This window comes from Lagopus muta, chromosome 13 (assembly GCF_023343835.1).
Source record: "Lagopus muta isolate bLagMut1 chromosome 13, bLagMut1 primary, whole genome shotgun sequence".
In the NCBI taxonomy this organism is placed as follows: domain Eukaryota; kingdom Metazoa; phylum Chordata; class Aves; order Galliformes; family Phasianidae; genus Lagopus; species Lagopus muta.
Window position 1 is genome coordinate 11,075,216 of NC_064445.1, and position 20,016 is coordinate 11,095,231.

The 20,016-nt window shown below is 43.1% G+C and overlaps 1 protein-coding gene across 5 annotated transcripts in view; it reads right to left on the bottom strand.

The window, feature by feature from the left end:
* LOC125699782 (zinc finger protein 185-like) overlaps positions 1–20,016 on the bottom strand; it is a 46,077-nt gene that overhangs the window by 18,190 nt on the left and 7,871 nt on the right. For 4 of the 5 annotated variants that reach the window (XM_048959667.1, XM_048959665.1, XM_048959668.1 and 1 more), the window contains exons 2-15: positions 13,853–13,925; positions 12,086–12,224; positions 11,457–11,516; positions 9,962–10,000; positions 9,245–9,319; positions 8,387–8,458; positions 7,635–7,715; positions 6,563–6,646; positions 5,450–5,488; positions 4,758–4,838; positions 3,605–3,679; positions 2,888–2,968; positions 2,385–2,453; positions 703–780 (exon numbers count right to left, since the gene is read on the bottom strand). In XM_048959667.1, coding sequence (XP_048815624.1) covers positions 703–780; positions 2,385–2,453; positions 2,888–2,968; positions 3,605–3,679; positions 4,758–4,838; positions 5,450–5,488; positions 6,563–6,646; positions 7,635–7,715; positions 8,387–8,458; positions 9,245–9,319; positions 9,962–10,000; positions 11,457–11,516; positions 12,086–12,224; positions 13,853–13,877 — 998 coding nt within the window. In that variant the 5' untranslated portion in view covers positions 13,878–13,925. The remainder of the gene's footprint in view (positions 1–702; positions 781–2,384; positions 2,454–2,887; positions 2,969–3,604; positions 3,680–4,757; positions 4,839–5,449; positions 5,489–6,562; positions 6,647–7,634; positions 7,716–8,386; positions 8,459–9,244; positions 9,320–9,961; positions 10,001–11,456; positions 11,517–12,085; positions 12,225–13,852; positions 13,926–20,016) is intronic. The other variant, XM_048959666.1, reaches the window with a different exon arrangement.

The window sequence follows — 20,016 nt, forward strand, 5'->3', positions numbered from 1 at the left end:
TCCACCGGGCATCAGCCAGAAATACTGGTGCCAACAGGAAGGGTCAGGATTCAGCCAAAGATGGTTCTCAGTAAGGTGGGAGCAGGTGATTCTCATGCACACAGAAGGCAAGCAGAGCAGTGACAATGGACTGCACTTGGAGACAACACCTGCACCTGTAGTTATGGGATCTCTATGGTGTTCTCATAACACTTTAGAGCCAGGTCACAACTCCTCCTAGTTACTGAACCTTTTTCCAGACACTTTAGAGGGAGCTTCTAGAGGAAATGGGAGCTTCTATCTTTTATCATTTCTAAGGAGAATTTTGTTGTAAAAACTAGTAGATAGGTGGAGGCCTAGAGTTGTCTTAAGTGTGAAGCTCTCTGTATCGTACAAAAATAAAAAATTGAATTAGTTTACATTTGGGAATAAATCCAGAAAATGCAGAAATGACCCAGAAAAGTTGTATTTTCCTTGTATAATAGAAGCTAAACCAAAAACTGGAACAATATCAAACAATTGTCTGCAAAAAAATAATGTTCTCATTTTTAACTCCCTTCTCAAATAAAATTTTAGAGAAACTGCTGCAGTTCTGCAAAGCACAGATTGAATTGTGCTTTTCCATCAGTAAATATCCATTCAGAGTTTCCAGACAGCTGAAGTGGAGCAGATTATTATCTACACAATGCTGAAGCCAATAAAGGAATTTCACACTAACTTTACCTTCCATTTGTGGAAACCGCAGTTGCTCTAGGCTTATCCCATGAGAATGGCTCAGACTTTTCCTTAAGAAGTTTGTCACTAGAAAAAGAAAAAGGAAGTGCCAGTAAGAGATGACCAGCGACTTACATTGTATGACTATAGGACAGTCTGCTATCATTTTTGTTTGGACAAGTACAAAATGGGGCTAGCCCAATACACCAGGACTGGGAGAACCAACCTTTTATGTGCTGTGGACCAGACTGCAGCTCACGGGTTACTTAGAGAGTTGTGCTGCTCTCTGGAGTGAGGAACTGATAAATGCTTTGCTCAGACAAAAGTGTCCTATAACAGATGCTCTCTGCTCCTGGGCCAGAGAGGTCTTCCTGCAAGGTCCACCAGCTGCACTTCTTTGTTGTGCCCAACTACACCCATCATTCACTCCCCAGACCTGTCAAGCTGTACGTTTCCCTCCCTGCCAATTGTTTTCTCTCCAATTTTAGGTGGCTTAAGTAATGAGGAATCCTCTAATTTCTCTTGGAGACTGATGCACAATTAGGAGCAGCTATGTGACCCAAATGACCCTACGCACAATGACTGCATTGTAATCAGGCTGTCCATGCAATGACATACAAGGATTTATTTATGGGCCTCAGCTGAACTATCAAGACAATTTCTACCAGACTTTACCTTTTCTCAAGCACATTAGACTTTTTTTTCACCAAGATATAAAGTTGGGAAGATTTCTAGCTTTATCTTCACTGATAGGGATGGAAAGCGAACTACAATTAACTGTGTATGCTGCACAAACTCACTTGGTAGATCCAAGCTGTCTACAGAACAAAAAGAACAATCTTCACACAGCCATAAATTCAGTTTGGCAACACTGGGAACAAAAAGAGGCCTGCTAATATGGGATATATCTCAGAAACACCTCTCTTGCTCTTCCCCAGAAAGGAACTATCTCATTCTCGAAGGAAATGGGGCAAATAAGTGACACCATGTAGGATGCTGTCTTCTGTTCAAAGTACATCTCAGCATAGGCCAGCCAGCAGCAGCCAGTCTGTGCTGTGCTGCTGCATGAGAGACTTTCCACCCATAGCTAGGCTGCGTTCATCTGTCACTGCTTTCTCTTCAGAGGTCCCCTCAGACTTCTCATCCATTTTGCCATTATGATAATCAGACTAAATGCCCTAATATGTGGATTTAGGTGCAGCTACATTATATCACAGCTCTGTCCCTTGACACATTCACCACTTGTATCCTTCCAGTTTTCTTAGACCCTCCTCCATATTACAGAGCTTTTTGCACTTTCCCACTGCTCAGTCACCCCTGCAGACTTTCTACAAGGTGCAGAGGACCAGAATCAGTGTTAGAAGTCACCAGTGGCATAGATTAAAAGCATCCCTTGCAGGTGGAAGGAACTCCCCAGGGGTGGACAACTGAAACAGTGACAAATGTGTGAAGCAGATTCTTTAGGGACTGAGCCATAGAGGAGAATCCTTGGGGGAGGTGGAGCAGGAACAGAAAAAAATTGACATGTTTCAGCCTAGCCAACAGATGATGCTCTTGGAGAGCAGCCCAGGACCATGACTGGAGAGATCCCATCTGCTTGAGACCACTAGCAAGCATATAACATTTCTAAGCAAAAAACAGGGTTATGCCTTATGTTTAGCAATGTAGATCAGCCTTTCTGAACTTCTTACCCATCCCCATGCTGTGGCACAGTTTCCAGTGAGGAGTTCCCATTAGGAGTTTGTCTGCTATCACCATTTCTGCAGGCAAAACAGCAAAAACACTTAGGTGTGGGAACAGAATGTGAGGCACAGGAACTCTATGGCACAGTGCTTGTTGGAGGGTGATAAGGACAACGTGGGGACTGGATTGAAATAAAAGCATGATCAGTTTAGGAAATAGAAAGGTCTGTAAATTTTGGACTCATTTTTATCAGAAAGAACCAGGTGATGTTTGAGCTGTGGGAGGCCCACAACCTTTCATTTCAAGCTTTTCTCCCAGATTGTTAATGCTTTCATAACACACTGCTTTCTTAGAGTTCCCATGCCACAGGATTTATTGTTTCATGAATGCACTGTGTCCAAATCACATGCATCTAGGGAAATACCACCAAGCAGGATCAATCTCTCCAGAGCAGCAAGCCTCTTGCTACCGTTAGTGGAGCTTTAGGAGGATTCTGAGCCAGCAGACCTACCTGATTTCAGCATACGTGGAGATTTTCTCTGAAGTTTCCCTTAAGGTTGTGGTTGTTTGGCTCTTACTGCCTATTTCAGTGCTGCAAGAGAAAACAAGGAAAGCAGCTGCCTTTCCTGAACAAACCAGCTCCCCCTTGCAGCTGGCCAAAATTATCTTGTGCAGAAGCGTTCCTTTCAGCAAATAAACAGAATTTAAAACAAACATCACTGTTTTCAGTCCATTCACTTTAGAAGTAGTCTTGTCAGAAGCAACTCTGAAATTAAAAATACCAGCTACTGCCATGAATATCTACAGTCTGCCAGTGATACACAGGGGAAAAAAAATACCAACAAGGTCAATGACCAATGCAGTTTGCAGTACTGTGGAAAAACATCTTATTTTTTTTAGTCCTATGCTCTGAATTCAATCAAACAAAGTTGAAGGCAACTGAAAATTATTCCACCACACATTTAGCAAGAAAGACTTTGGTAGTTCTTTTTGTCAGGTTTTGAGCACTTTTATCAAAATGTCAGATTCTTTCAAGACACAGCATGGACAGAAAACCTTTGTAGATTCACACAGCTGTTTTAAAACTCTTCCATGTACAAGGCTCATAAATTGGCTTCATTTCACCTCCTAAAGGTGTGACAACAGAAGTCTCTGATTCCAAGCTGCATATGCGCTGATACAGCACCAAAAAATGCCCAAGGCATCTTGGCTGTGCTGTAACACTCACCTGGTGGGCGACACTGCTGTTGTCTTTGGTGCATTCCAGGAAGGCCCAACTGTGGGCTTTTTTAGCCCATTGGTACTGACAGAAGAAAAACAAACCCCACAAGTAACAAAGCATTAAAAACAGAATATCTTTTAGTTGCTATTGTTTTAGTTGCTAAAACAAAGCACTACAGGCTGAAAGGCCTCATCTATTGGACTCCCTGCTGGGCACACTAAGGACCAGAGTGGCAGAGAAGCTAATAATGCCTCTGTTTGGCTTCAAGCCACCCTTTATAGCAAGAACAGAAAGCTTAATCCCAAATTAAATGAATCTGCTTGAAAACAGAAGAATATTTTCCTTCTTAGGACAAACATCTCCACCTCCATATGGGTCTCAGCCCCACACATCAGTAGCTTCTGACCAGTGTGGACCAGGAAAGAATATCAGTGCTGCTTCTTTACATCAAAGACAGCTTATTCCCAGGTCTCTCATAGCACTGCAGGAATGCCTCAGTCTGTCTGCCACAGCTCCACAGTAGCCTGTGGTAGGGGCTGGAAGCTTGAAATGAGGCTAACTTTTACTATGAAAGCAAAGATCAATTTAAAGATAATGAAATTCTCAAACCTCCCAAGTCACACCTATCTGTTGCTATCAAGGTAGAATAATTAAATCTAAAGTCCAACAAAAGCAGAGAGCTGGCTCAGGGGACTGGAAATAATGAGATATTGAGTACTTCATGTCTAGGTGATAGGGTCAGTTCACACAGCCAAGTCTGCTAGTACAAGAAAATCATTACTATCTGATGGCTTGTTGATGGGTAGGTGAGCTTATCTAAACCTGTCCTGACTCTTCTGTGTGTTGTCCCTCCAGAACTGCTGTCAGGCTTGTTCCTGTGGCATATGAGCACCTCATGAAGACAAGGCCAACTGCTGTGGTGTGTGATCAGGAGAGGGGCTCGGTGGCAAGTTTATATCATGCAACACACTATAGCTTATGCTACTCATTTTTTCTTTTCATTTGTTCTCTTTCTGCAAAAAAGAGGCAACAAGGGTTTCATGAGAAGTCTTCTGAAAAACCTCCATCCCTGCTACCTTCCAGCTAAATGGAAAGATGGAAAGTCATGGTACCCAAAATCAAAGACAATCTCCACACTTCTCCAGAATGAGGTCAATACCTGTTGTCATCTACTGTAAACTTGCCCGAATCAGACACAGTCGGATTCCTCCTCTGCTGTCCTTCTTCTTCTATCTCAATTCTTCCAGAAGAGAGGGGAGATGAAAGTGAAAAATATTACATATATCACAATTTCCCATTTTCCACTGCTGGCTAATCCAGGCAGTTTACTTTAGCTTTTCCTTAAGCTATGTTTTCTCTGTTTCCCTCAGAGGTATATTTTTCCTGTCCTCTGTGCTTCTATTGGTGAGCATCTCAAATGACTGAATGAAGTAAGACCTGAAGCCAAAATCAGTGGTATTTTTTGTGTCACAGTCACCTTACAAATGTCATCAGGCAAATGTTTAAGTTCCAGAAAATGGCCTAGATATCATTTCTTTATGGTACCAAGTGCTTCAGAAATTGAACACCTGAAGAATATTGGCACTGCTGATTGGAAGAATAAAGGCAGAGAATGAATCAATACAATTCCTCCTCACTTCAGGTTGCCCACAAACCAAAGTATCATCACATGTTTTCATAGTTCAGAACAACGTGAACTCTCAAAATTCCTGAGCATTCTTTTTACAGAAACTGTTCCTCCCCTGCTTTAAAACACATTGGCATCTCCCATCCCAGCACTTAATAACAACTCTGGCGTAGCACAAACACCCAGCCCCAGCAGTATTGCTAGAGCAGGGGTCAGTGACCTACCTCTTGGCAAACAAGGGTGGGAACTCTTGTGTTGGGCTTCTGTAAAGGAAGCATAAAGGCAACAGTTAGAAGTTTGGAGGAAAAGACACACCTTAGGCAGGAGCAGTTCCCAAGTGGTCACTGATCCATATGGTGCAAAGCATTAAGCACCAACTGGGCAGAGCTGACAGTGAGTGGATACACAAATTACAGAACAGAGTAAATAAAAATAGGAAGAGCAACAATTTGTAACAGATAAAGTGTGTAAGTTTCCCCAAAGTGTCTTCATGATTTTACGCCTTCTTGATTCTGCTTTTCTCCCTCCATGTAGGCCTGTCTCCCTCCACACCACACAATACTTGATGCACCATAAAAAATAGCAGGCAGTTCAAACTCCCTCAGTGTCCTTATAAATCCTATCCAGGCACTCCTCCCATTCTCAGCGCAGTCACATGCATCTGGCACATCCCCTCCCTGCTTCCTCCCACACTACCAACCTCCTGGTGCCTCGTTCCATCACACTGAGTTAGGTCAGGAGGATGAGGATTTACAGTGAAAGCAAGCTGCAAAAAAAAGTCACTAGCACAGTTTCTCAGAGATCGGAGGCCTTGGAAATCTGTTTATTTCCTCCCAGGAAAGAGAAGGATAACAGAGCCTTGAACAGCAGCTCCCAGACATATTCATGCTATTGTTACATACACACACATTAGTAAGGCAAACTACCAAAAAGGTGATCCAATTTGGATGCAGTTTCTACTCATGGGCTGTATTTGCTCTAATCTCCCCCTACCATGCAAGTACTTCCTGCAGTGAAACTAGAGAGACCAGTATTAGAAAGTGACTGACAATCTGGGTCTTAAATGTGTAGAGACTATCACAGTTTTTCTCCTGCTGAAGTTTTATTCTTATCAGTAGGGGAGCCTTCTCAAGATTCCTAGAAGATTTCCCCAGTTCTGCAGAAAGTTTCAAATAACATTGCAATTTCTAGAAAGAGAGCAACAAAGTTTTCTCCGCTTATTTGGAAGATCACCAACATCTTCGGTGAGTCTTTAGATCAGACTGCCACCCTTATCAGACCATTGCCAGTAGCCTCTTCCCTGCCTCTTGTCCCATATTTCCATGAGGAGAACTCACCCACTGCTTTTCTTGGCTGCTGAGAGGACATAAGCACGTTCCCTGCTGGCAGTGCGCCTCAGGACACTGTTGGCTGCCTCTGTCCTGGAAGCGAAGGAAAAGTCACATTCTGCTCATGCTTTTAGGGGCTGCTGGCTGCAGCCTTAAGAGGCAATAGACAAACAGCACAGTGGAGGCTTGTCCCACACCTGGCACAACTCCCATGGCCCTGAAAATCTCCTAAAACCCAGCCAGGGCGAAGAGAAGAAACAGTATCTAAACTTTTTCTCTGGCATCAATGTTTCTCTTCACATTGGGCCATAGCACTTTCTCATGGATGTAACATCAGGCAAAAAAAAATCCTTCTCCTTCTCAAGATCTGGTCTGTTTTGATGTTGCATGCTGAAGGACAAAAATGGGATACCAGCTTTGTGGCTGATAGGCTATGTAGACTGCACATGTTAATGAAAACACCAGTTCCACCAAATGTATCAAAGGGGAAAGTCCAAAATGAAAGGATTTTAATTGGTTTATCACCACTGGTCACATTACCAAGTTTCACTGTAAAAGTCTTTATCTGAGAAAAAGCATTTTGAGAAACAAAACAAAACAAATACAGATCTGCCACAGGAACAAAACATACCCTACTCCTGGTGTGAGAACAAGACTCTCCTTCAGATCTGGACTTAGATACGAGTCCCCAGGTGGCCCGGTCTCAAAGACACACATGTAAGCAGCAGGAGCAGGACTCCTCCCTTTACTTCCAGGCTATTTGTGCATCCCTATCGTTTCACATAGGCACCATGGAGCTGATGGATTCCACAACCCATTTCCAGCTACCAAATTAATTGGGGTATGCTGTCAGGTTGAATCATGTCAAGCTTTTAATTATATTTTGTTGAGAGTGCAGTCGCCTGTGGGCATTGATGTGCTCTCTGTAGAAATATCTGCTTATTATTTTATTGCAATCAGCCCTAATGGCTTAGCTATAATCATCATTGAACTGACCCTCCCATTAAAGAACAGTTAATCTGAAGTAAGTTCACTTGTCTCTGCCCCTTGCAAGAAAGAGGTGGTTACCTGGAAGGCATACCTCTTTTTATGTTCATCTGGACTAAAAGGCACATCCTCCTCACCCAAGTCCACTGATTTTGGTTTGACATTATAGGGAGCTCTGAAATAGGAAAGGAAGAGGAGAGCCAGAGTAAGGAGACTGCCAGTGTAGAATGTTGCAACACAAGAAAAAACATAACAAAACGAAACAAAACAACAGTGCTCTAAGGGCAGGGTATGTGGAAACAGGTTCAGGCCCTGGAAATGTTGCATATGAGTGGGAGGACACTTGTATTTTTCAGCTGGATTAGGAACACGTGCTCATAGTATTTTGTTTTATTAGTGGAGGGGTTTTAAGACTAGAGGGTTTTAAGACTACAGGTTGATAAATGCTCAGCTGCCTTTCAGGGTACAGCCACAGTCCCTGATGTTAAATGTTATGAATGAAATGTCATGAGTGCTGTTCTGCCATGAGCCTCCTCCTTTCCTCTGGTTTCATAAAAGCCAGCAATGCTGCAAACCTAGTCCCAAGGTTGCATCCTTCACTTTCTGCCTTAATTACTACCAAGTGGTAAAATTTGCTCCATGCAGAGGCCATTACCAGGTCAAGGAACACCTTACAGCCCACACAGGCCTGGAGGTAACACTGGAAAATGCTTGAGCTTCCAGTGATAGCTCTCTACACAGCACACAGATGATGAAGCCATGCCTGACTGAGCACCTATGTGTGGGTGGCTTTGCTGCTGAACCTGTACATGGGCACAAAGGCACTGCTCCTCTTTGCACACTCACAATTTCTTGTAATCCTCAGTAGTCATCCTGTAGCCAGAAGAATGGCATGAACTGGGTCCCTTCACGGCAGTGCTGCAGACGGCACAAATCACAATGGTTAACATGACTCTCCTGAGCTCTCATCCTCTTTCACCCTCTCCCCATGCACCACAAGATGAAGAAAAACAGAGTGATCCTAAGTATCCACCCTCTGAATTTAGGGGCAGAATTCTTTCCATGGTCTTGGATTAGGATTTGAAGTCTATTTTGATTTTCCAGGGCCAGTGAGTCATCAAAGCCAGTAAGGGTACACTCTTCTGTGAGATGATGCTACTCTATCCCAGGATTAGCAAGGGAGAAGGAGGAAAGACACTTTGCAGCATCATTCTTCTCCCCAGCTGAAACAAAATGGGGGAAAAGGGAAATTAAAAAAGTTTCATCTGACATGCAACAAACATCTGTCCAGATTAGATCATGCTTAGATCCTTCTACACTTAAACATAAGAGCCTCTCAAGAAACAGGTTCAAAAAAAAAACAACCAAACCTTAAAAACATCAAAATGAATGTCACAGCCTTGAAAGGCCTCCTTGTGATTTATACCCCACCCAAAACCTATTTGCCAAATTAAAACCAAATCTATGAGTAGTTTCACAGTCAACTGCTATTCTATGCTTTGGTGAGGAAAATACAGAGTTTGATGTCTTTTTTCCATGTTCTGAGTAGAGCTGCTAAATCAAAAGCCCTGTCTTTCAGCATTATATATAGATTTAAAGAAGCTCACCGGAAGCCCACAAGTATCAGCCAAAGTAAAAGGATCACTCAAAATATATACAGTATTTAGAAGTTCATTTTCATTAACAATTGGAAGATATACATACTTTTTCTGTGCCGCCTTAGAAGATGGAGAATTTGGCACGGAAGGAGTCTTATCAATGGTTTTTGTGAACACTCCCCTGGTGAGAAAAGAGACACGCTAAAATTGTTTTTCAGGGCAGAGTTTGGAGCTAAGATTAGGAGACATGCAGCCATTCTTAGGCCTAATAGCATCTATATGTTCTGTCGGCTCATGATACCAAAAATTGTAAGATGCTTTCCTGGGAGAGTAATCCTGAGAAAAGTTCCATCTTCCTATTCTATGGCCTTACACAACACAGTAACATCAGCTTTCACACAACTTGAGTGTGTGTGCACCACAGGACTTGCCAACCTGGTTAGGATAGGGTTAGGTTGGGGCATTAGGGTCTCTGCATACAACAAGCTACACGTCAGAGGAAGCTGAAGTGCACAAGTCCCATCAGTAGTGATGTTCTGATCCTGATAAAGATTACAGAAAATTTTTGCAGCATGATCATCTTCCCATGTGTGATCCTTATCCCATACAGAAGAGATCTGATTTTCTGTTAACATCACCATCAAATTATCTGTTAACAAAACATCCAAGACTATCTCTTTATCACAGAACACTCATCTGAGCATTACAGTGTTCCTAACTGGCAGAAGAAACCAAGAGATCCTAGTATTTTTCATGTTTGCTGCTCCTGATATAGTTCTCCTCTTCCTCCACCCAAGTGCTTCTTGCCGCTCTGTATACCAACCTGATGAGGTAACCGGATTGAGGCTTGGAGGCAGGAGATCTGTGCAAAGAACAGACATCAGTGAATTAAAAAACATCTGGAAAAGCAGCACCAGTATAAAAGAGAAATGCCCTCATTGCTGTCAAGCCAAAATCTAGCCAAATGGACCTTGGGTGATAACTTTGTTACTACACCAAACTGACCCTGGAAGGATTCTTTAAAAAAAATAAATAACCTTCAGAGCAAGATCTAAGAAAGAGAGCTAAAGGATGACATTTCAGAATTAGCCAATTAAAGTTATTCATGCTGACAGTTTTCTGGCTCAAAATGAAGTCCTCAAATTGATGTCACAGATGGAGAAAAACAAAGTACAGATTCTAGCTGCTTTATCACAGGAAAGACATCAGCTTCACACTAACTTCTCTGTCTGCCTGTCCTCAGAAGCTGGGTGGAGCATACTTCCAGGGGAGCTAAAGTAAAGGGCCACCAACAGGCAGTGATTTGGCCCTTTCATCAGGACAGAAAGAAGTGTTTCTAAAACTTGATTCAAGCTGACTTGAAAAAGTCTACCTGCGATCAAGGTGGGGACCAAGATGAGCCTCAAGGACCTAGTTCTATCAAATAGGGCATTAATAGGCTCCTTCCATCCCTGCCCAAATGCAACCCCCCTTCTTTTCCTGCCTGTCCACATGCCCTCAGGATAATACAGCTGTAAGGTAGCTCAGCAGGTCTCTGGTCTAACCCGCTCCAAGCAGGTTCAGCAATAAGGTCAGAGCTTAGCAGGAAGGCAAGCTTACACTGCACATCACCACATGCTTAAAGTGACTGCCAAGCTCAAATTTATCCCATTGCCTTCAGACACAGAAATGCAAACTCACTGCAGGCTTAACTTAGCTCTGGAGCTCTCTGGATGGGCACCTAAAGGATGATGAATGCTAAGCATAGCCCCAAGCTCCTCTTTCTGCAGTGTCCTCAGAGCGGGCACCAGCAGTCTGTAGCCCATCTCAGCCCCATTGCCTAGTGGCTCCCTGTGCACTGAACTTTAATTGAAAGCTTCTGGCACAGCAAAAGGGCACTGCTATAAGCTCCTGCGTTCCTTAAAATCCTCATGATCTATACCTGAAGCAAATTCAGTTTCATTACAGAGCTTCTCTTGCTCTGTGGAACCTTCAGGCTCATAGCATACAGATGTTGATCCAGAACAGGAGTAGATGTGCACCATTAAGCTTTGGGATCATGGCCTTGAAAGTATCCAGTCCTTTGCAGTGAAGTTATTGATCCATCCAATCCCACATCTCTCCATCTAGACTTTGCAGGACCTAAGCTATGCACTGTACAAGGTGATGGTTGGTGAGACATCAACCAATGTACAATGAACAATGTAGGCTCTTCTCAAGAACTATATTTTTTCAACACAATCGTAGAAGTGAGGGGGTTAGAGTAAGAAGAACAGGTGAAAACATGCACTGATGCAATGAGATAAAAAGGAAGCAATGGGATGGGTCCCCCAAATTACCTCTCAGTCTGAAGAGCAGTAGGTGCTGAGGTTGTGGATCCCCCACCAGTTCGCCCAGACCTGAGTACAGAAGAAACGACCACACAGTGAACTCCTGTTCTTGCTGAACTACCTCATCAAATGTGGCAATGGTTCTTTCTGAGAGAGCTGCCAAGAGAAAGCTGTATGGAGCTTGATTTTACTTCTAACTGAAGAGATCTTGGTGCAGATTGTTGCCATCCCTGGTGCAAAGATGGATGCATGTCCCATTAGCTGCAGGGGGAGATGCAGACCTGACTGTTTTACATCACTTTAAAACCCCCTCCTGTCAAGGTCTGTCTTTTTGCTCATCACTTCAGAGATGGTGAAACAAAATCTGGCCACAGAAACTTTGAGTTCTCCTGAGACCTCAAATCTGCATGTGCTGTTGGATTCACAGCTCCCAGCAAATCCCATTTCTCAGTGTTTCTCCTCCAGTCTCTGCCAAAATGAAACAGGAGCACTGCTTCCTTGGGCAGTGCCATTTCCTGGTATCACAGGAACCCCACAACAAGCCAGTTCAATGTGCATTTCTCGTACAAGCTAGAGCTCTCAAGGGATGCTGATGAAGGAAAGGGAGAAGGAAAGCATTCCTTAGTGACAGCACTTACAGCGGGCTGCTCTTCTTTTCATCCTCAGAGTCTGAATTCTGGTGGTGAATCCAGCTCTTATCTCCCTTCAGGGTGGTGCGAACCTTCATCTGCTTAATGATCCTCCTGCGGTCTTCATCTGTAGGTGTAATCACACGATCTAGGAGAGGCAGAGGGAAAGGAAGGAGAGAGGAGAAGGGCTGTTGAGAAGGAGCAAAACTTCAGTGTCAGCAGGTGAGCTGCTGGCAAACCTTAGCAGAGAGCATGGGTCCCCTATCAGAGATGCAAACACTTTATGAGTCTTTTGCTACTTCCTATGAAAGATAAAAACAAGCTGTCATCCAAAATTCAGATCAATTTACCCCAGCTCCACTGATGTGTCACCTCTTCTAAAGAGACTCTTACGGCTTTTTTCTCCTTCTTTCTGGGGACTGTTTAACATTAATGAGTTATTTTCTTCCAGGGAAACCAAAGACATTCAGTGGGTGGTCTAATCACATATTTACAAGGCAGTGCATTTCCTCTGGCATTTCCCATCAGATCAGCTCTAGCAAAGAGCTTTTTTTGGTTTATGGGAGAGAATGATAAGTCTGGAGCATGAAACTGAGCCAATGGCTGGGGGACAAGCCGTAAAACACATAAATCCAGCTTTCTCTGGTGTCCTGTCAGAGAATGGCAGGGATGCCTCTTATTAAATTAAAAAACAAAACAAAAAAAAGCACAACCAAAACAACAACAACAAACAAACACAACAGTAATGACAACAACAAGGAATGCATTTTAACTGGGAAATTCCCCATCCAGCACTTTCTTCTGAGGAAAAGCAGTTTTTCCATAGGGAAATTATAGATACCAGATAAGAAAATTCCTTTTCTGTGTATTTCTGATTATCTTTCATCCTTTGCCATTTTGGAAATGACTGCTAAGTGTTGAAAACATCAGGCCTGCTCTCCTCATAGAGCTTGGACCAACGCATCTCAGGTATTTAGAGACAGTTGTTGCAGCTTTACAACTAAATTCATATCAGCCAAGACAAGGACACTGCTTGTCTACACTCTTAGCCTTAGACAAATATGAAATAATTTAGTTTAGCTACCAGCAAAGAAGGGTCAGGTAGGTCTCAGGATCCTGTGCTCACAGTAGGCTAAAAGGCTGCACAGAAATGGTTATCACTGGTCAGTTGACATGCAGTAAATTGTTTAATCATTGGTACATGATCACGTGCTTCAAAACTGTTATGCCATAGAGATGCAGTGGTGGATTTTTTTTGGAGAAGCATTCATGTCAGAATTCTACTAAGGAAAACCAGTTATACCAACAGTAATATAACTGTTATATAACAGTTATATATATAAATATGGAATTTCTCATGTGGAATTAGCAGGAGCAAAGACACTGATAAACAGAGCCATACCCAACAGTGTGGGGACCAGCAGTAACACTCTTCACGCTGAACACCTGGAAAAGGAAGGACTGCTTTTCTTAGTACTGCAATTTCAAAATCCACTGTATCATGGAAATAAACAAGGCCCTTCCACTCTTCTATTCTGTTCCAGGTTATCTGTGGATTTGGAAGTGTCATCCTCTCTACTGATATCTAAAAGTCCAGTAACTATCTGTCACTTAAAAAGTAAATCTCAAGATCTGCTGCAGATTTCTGTGGCCTGAGCATGATCCTAAGTGAAAACAGCTTCTGTGAGTATTTTTCATGCTTGATAAGATATTAGGAATGTATTACTAATATAGCAGAGGACAGATTCCCAACAGATTGAGATGGAAAGGAATTACCTTTGCTGACACCCAGGGACATCATGGTTCTCAGAAGTGCCTTCCCCCTCTACTGTTTGAAGACAACAGGCCTCTGGAAGAAATGAAAAAGGAGAACAGCAGATTAGTAGTTCTCATATAAACAGTTTCAGAGTCATGCAGAAGAGGGAGCATCACAGCAGTGTCACAGCCACAGAGCCTGGAGTACGGAAAGATCACGACACACATATCAGAGTTGCAATTTCTCCTAGTGCCATGCACCTTCAGCATCAAGGATGGAGAAAAAAATCCAGTGGATGTGTACTTCATACCAGTGAGTGGAAAGACTGCTAATGATAAATGCATCCTTCCTGGTCTGGGAGGAAAAGAGAGGAGACCTTAGCAAAGGTGACCTAAGGAGATTAAGGCAGAACAGCTCTTCTGGAATCTGTTTAAGTAAGAGAAGCTGAGGATGCTTGGGTGAATCATGGCATTTTCACTAAGCAGGAGTACAATAAAAGGGCTTTTTCAGTTGGCAGACATGTTCCATCATTCCCCATAAAATATAGCAGGGAGAATGTCTTACCCTCTGTCTTAAAAGGGAAAGTTAGTTCTTGCTTCCATTGGCAATTGAGTTCCTCCTTGAAGTGCCCACAGCAAAGCAGCAAGGAGAAACTCCTGGATGTACAACCTTGGAGAAGCTTTTTAACATTTGCAAACAAACAAGCAAATGAAAGAAAGCAAAACCAAAACAAAAACAAACAAAAACCAAAACAAACAAAAAAACCCAAAAACACAGCCCCCAAATGGATCCACAGGGTTTGAGAAGAACCCAGGTTAGTTCAGCACCTGACTGCTTTCAAATAATTAAATACATAAGCACAATAAAATCAGAAATGCCTCCTTTCTTTACCCTTTAAAGTTCCTCCTTTCCCCCATTTGTTCCTTGCCAAAACTATCTGCTGAACCTGGATTCTTAAGTGACTATACTATTCATTAAGAGAAATGCCCAACCCTATTTGGGAGCCTGTGAATCTAAAATTAGGTTGTTATTATCTGCTGGTGGGCTTGTCTCTGCAGTACTGCTGCAAAGCCACACGCCCATCAGGAATGCCGAGCGCTGATCTCATAGCGTTGCTTCTTGTCAGTGCCTCCTCCATCCTCTTGTCTCAGCTGAGATCTGCCTCGGCTCCCTGCATATCCACCCTTTATCCAGTTTGCTCTCAGATGGAAAACAAGCCCTCTATTACCCCTAGGCTCCCTCTCCCTTTTGCAAACACTCCCAAACATTAATTCAGCTTCCACCAGGAGCTGACGGCCCACCTCTTTTCTTATCCTTCCCAGATCCCCCTTCCCACGCAAAATTTAATTGTCCCTGCTATTTAGAGAAAAAATATTATCTAGGACAACACTGTTGTTTTCATGAAGAGCCTCTAAATACTCAGGTATCTTTCCACCAAAGGCAAGAGGCCTGACTGCAGTCTGTAGGAGCGCAGCCAAAGGACGTGTTACCTTGCAACCCTAGGTTAAAAAACTCACAGCATCCTGGTCCTGCACCTAGAGAAGTTACATGGCTTCACTACCTACCAAATCCGAGAAAGATGGATTTCAACCACAGCTACCTTGCTAACTGCAATTCAGAGGTGCTCCTATGCATTTGGTGCCCTCTTCTACTTACTAAATTTCTTATTTCAGGACAAGATCAAGTTGAAGGAAGTAAAGGATGAGAAACAGTGGAAAAGAACAGCCCCAAGAGCTTGAGACAGTCCAAATCCAGGGCAAATAAGTGGCAGAAGTAGGCATGTGCTACGTGTTGCAACAGAATGAGGCATTTGGAAGCTGGTTCCTGTCTAGCAGCACAACTCAGAGGGAATTAGCCACCCAGTACAGATCTTTTAGAAGAATAAGCAGAGGTTTAGGAACACACAGGGAAGATTCCCAGGAAGATGCACAGTGAGGGATGGAGCTCATGGGGACGCTGAGCCCTGCTCCTGGACAAGCAACAAAGCTCTGCTAGAAACATCATCTCAGTTTATTGCTTGAACAGCAGCTTCATTTCTTACTCACACAAATCCCCTAGCTTAACAAATACACCCAAAACCAAAGGGAAGCCACAAAAAGTGGCACTCAGCATGCATATAAATACACGTGCCAGAAACTACATGTTGGCCAAGATTGGCCAAGCCTTTTCCTCTGGCGCTGCGTTCCCTCTTCCTGGCTCACATCACCTTGGGAAGGATCACAGTAAATGCTGACATAACTCCACTGATATTTCTGGCTTGACAAACAGATGTTGGAACACGTCGCTGGTGCTCACCTGGCTTGGCTTTGGGGGACTGGCAGTGTTTTCTGCCAGCCTGCTTTTTCCACCTATGATTCATGTAATGGCAGCAGCAGCTCAGCCATCCCAGTGCTGTGAGCCATCGGGAGGCTCTGTGCTGGTTAATGGGCAGAAAGGTTTGGAGTTAGAGCCTGACTGCTCCACAGTGAGGATTCTTCACAAATGCCCTAACAAAGGAGACCAGAGTCAATCTTGGAGCAAAGCTTCTGTGACAGGCACAGAGTGGTGAAAAGGTCCTTCTGTGAGAGCTGGAGGAGACAGTTTTCCGCATCCTTTAATATAGTTTTGTCTTTTTCATTCACAAAGTGGCTATTTTTTACCTTTCACCCAGGGATCAAAGCAATACAGACTAAATAACATCACTAGAAGCTGAAAGAATGCAGCAAGAGCAGAGCAGTTCAAGTTCTCTATTTCTTGCTCCCATTCTTCACCACCTGCAGTCAGCTCCTGCTGGAGGTGTGACAGTGAGCTCTGTAAACCTTATGACGATCGGCGCAGACCTTACACGCAGCAATGAGAGCGCTGAAAGACAAATCAGCAAAGGTTATATCGTGGCTCCTGCAGTTAGAATAACTCAACATTTCCTACATGAGAAAGGAAAGCTCATTTTCTTGTTTTAATGCCCGCTGGCACCTGGCAGACAAACTAATGCCTACAGATGCTAAGACAGAAGCTGTGCTGAAGAAACGGGAACAAGAGAGCTAGATGGGGTCCAACAACCCAAACCAAAAAATAAAAAAGGCAAATCAGCGAAGTAGAATCAGGAATATTATTTCCCAAAGCAAGCCAGTATTGTTTCTCCATGCTTTAATACTCCAGTGGCTGGTGGTTAGAACAAGAAATGGGAGATGCAGCTTCTGCAGCTGCACAAGGCTGCTGTGGGACCACAATCCAGTGCATCTGTTCAAACCACACGGCTGTTCAGAAAGGAGAGTGGGATTCATGGGGCCAGAGAGGATTAGCAAATGGGCATCTGACTCCAGAGAGCTGACACAACACTCCTGGGAAAGAAGTGCTTCTCACTGCTCCAGGGACTGCTTAGAAATTGAAACAGTTTCCCCTTTCTAGCAAAATCTTCATTTAAGCTTTAACACATGTATTGCAGGACCTCAAAGCATGTTTCAAAGCATTTTTTTCCAAGTCTGCAGTGCAGAAAATCTCAAAGACCTCCACTCAAGATTTGGAGGATGTTTCATCACATTTGCCTGCCATTATACTCTTGAAAGGTAGTGGCAAGCCAACATAGAGCAATTCCAAAATCTTCCTTATCAAAATGCACTAGGGGATGCAGTTTTTCGTAAGTATGCTTGTAAGGTATTGGAAATTCCACCACAGATAGTAGTTAAGTAATAAAGGAGGGAAAAAAAAAAACAAAAAAAAAAAACAAAAAAAAACCCCAAAACATGTTTTTGTTGGCATATCTTATTTGGGAATCAATCATCAGCTACTGCCACAGGCTACAATAATTTCTTCTATTGCTATGGAAACAAATCCATTTGCCTAGTTCTAGGATAGATTGCAACTGATCCCAACAGCTCCCCTTCCCACCTGGAGAAGAGGAACATTACCTGCCCTGAATGAAGCTTAAAGATCTGAAGTCAGCAGGTGAGGGGAGAGGAAGCGACGATGCTCTACGCGTCTCTGGATGTGAGACAAGACAGATCCTTTTTCTCCCATTGTCCAAATCCAAGGCTGTGTTAGAGTACGTAATATTTCTGGAGGTTTTAAGATCCAAAAGCACTGTTCCACCTGACTGAGGGTCATTTTGGAGCTAAGAGAATGGCCCGTCAGCCAAAGCAAACAAAAAGCTCTGTCTCCTGGCAGATGCTGAGGGATATCTGTGGACCCGGCTATGAACTTAACTTCCAGATATTGATCACTGCAGCTACCTTTTCAGGACAGCTTTTCCTTTCCTCTGTGCAAGATGCCAGAGTTGTGCTGCTGCTTGCCCACCTCTTACCATCACAACTCAAACATTTGTGCAACACCTGGCCCTTGGGGGAATTAAATGGGAAAAAAGGGATAAATGGGAAATAAAAGAGATAAAAGACAGTTCAGATGACTATCAGTGGCAAAAAATTATGCTTTATAATTGGAAACATGGCCACGGAACTCTAAATGTTGGGCATTCAAGTCCTCATGTCTATAGCATCCTATTGCTAACAGAAACCACACTGCATGCACAGGAGCTTCTGGAACCATAGCCCTCACAGAAACACATGTAGCACTGGAGAGAAGCATGACAGCAGCTTCTTTTCATGACATGGGAAGGTGTTCTCTGACAACTTCCATTCACCTATAAGCAGATCACAGATTTTGAGACATTGGATTAAAGACAAGCAGGTACAGCTGAAAAATCTGCGACCTTTCCTATTCCTGTTCCCACACAGCCACCAACCTTTTGCTGCCCCACAATTCTCTCTCTGACTCAGACTGGATCCATCACTTCCCCTTCACCTTCTAATCAAAAAGTAATTCTGTAAGGCTGGATACACCTTTTTGTCTTCTGTTTATTCATTACCTAATAAAAAAATCTTCTGCTGTGGGACTGTTCTGAAAGGACTCTCAAAAGTCAACAAGTCACTCTGCTGTAGCCACTGGAGCAGTTCAGGAATAGATTCTTCCAATTAAACATTCACTACAAATATAAAATTTAAATTAAAAATATCACTTCAGAAAAAAAAACATTTTCCTTTCAAAATATTTATATGGAACTTTTTCCTGTAGAAGCGCAGTGGGAGCACTTCACAGTCTCCTATTAAATGTCTACACAGCATCAGTGCAATAGGCCCTCAACCCTAATTGGCACCCTTGGGTGGCATTGCTATGTAAATGAGCAGTAATTCTTAAATTCCTGATCTAAACAGTTACTGCAGGCTCCATTAAGCACTGCCTTGAGATAACTGCACTTTGAGAGATGAATCCCTTAAATGTGCTTCCCCCAGACAAACTTAGAGAGCTGCCAAAGGCTCAAAGTTTGCAAAATGCCCTGGGATACTTAAAATAAATGAGTGAATTACAAAGCTCTGAGAGACGATGCTTCTCAAAAAGCAGCTGCAGAAGAGTAAATGTTTGTAGAGAAAAAATATATTGGTAAATACGTGCCAATTTCACCGGACTTTTTACCTTAAAATAAAAAAGGGGATATAAATGCTCCTACTTGCAGAACTCTGTGAGAAACCCTTCAGCAAGGGTACATCACCTGCCTGGTATCAAGGTCTGCTTACATCACAGCCATGGAAACCACAATCCTTAGGGGTGAGTCCCAGCCATGCAGCAAGTCCAGGAGCTCCACGGCCTGACTCCTCAGCACTGTGACAGTGTCCCTACAGCAGGCTCTCAGACTGCCAATCCTTTGGCCTGAGATCTGAGAAAAACATGGAGAGCTTCACCTGCTAGAGAGACATCAAACAAGAAATAAGAAAACACAACAGACTGGACGCTGTGCCTAGACCTGCCCACTGGAGTGACTCCTTCCTCAGCAGGGACAACTGGGCAATGCTTAAGCATAGATATGTGCATTCCGTGACCTACCTGTTAAATACAGTCTAGGAAAAAATTCTAGGTAGCACAAGGGCCAGAACTCAGTTCTTCCATACCTTCTTACAGGTTTCTGAGCTAGAATAATTTAGATTTGATCCATCTTGAAAGGCCTATGACTCACAGAGCAGTGTATACTATCCATGCAGAGTGCACCTGGGTGCAAATTCAAATACCACCTACCTTCAGTACAGTTCATAGCAATGTCTGTGGGATACAAACACTGCAGTATGTGCAGCACACAGACATTTAGACCAAGAAGATACATGCTGAATCGTTTTTGTGGCTTAATTGTAGTTATACATTATACTTTGTCTATTTCTAC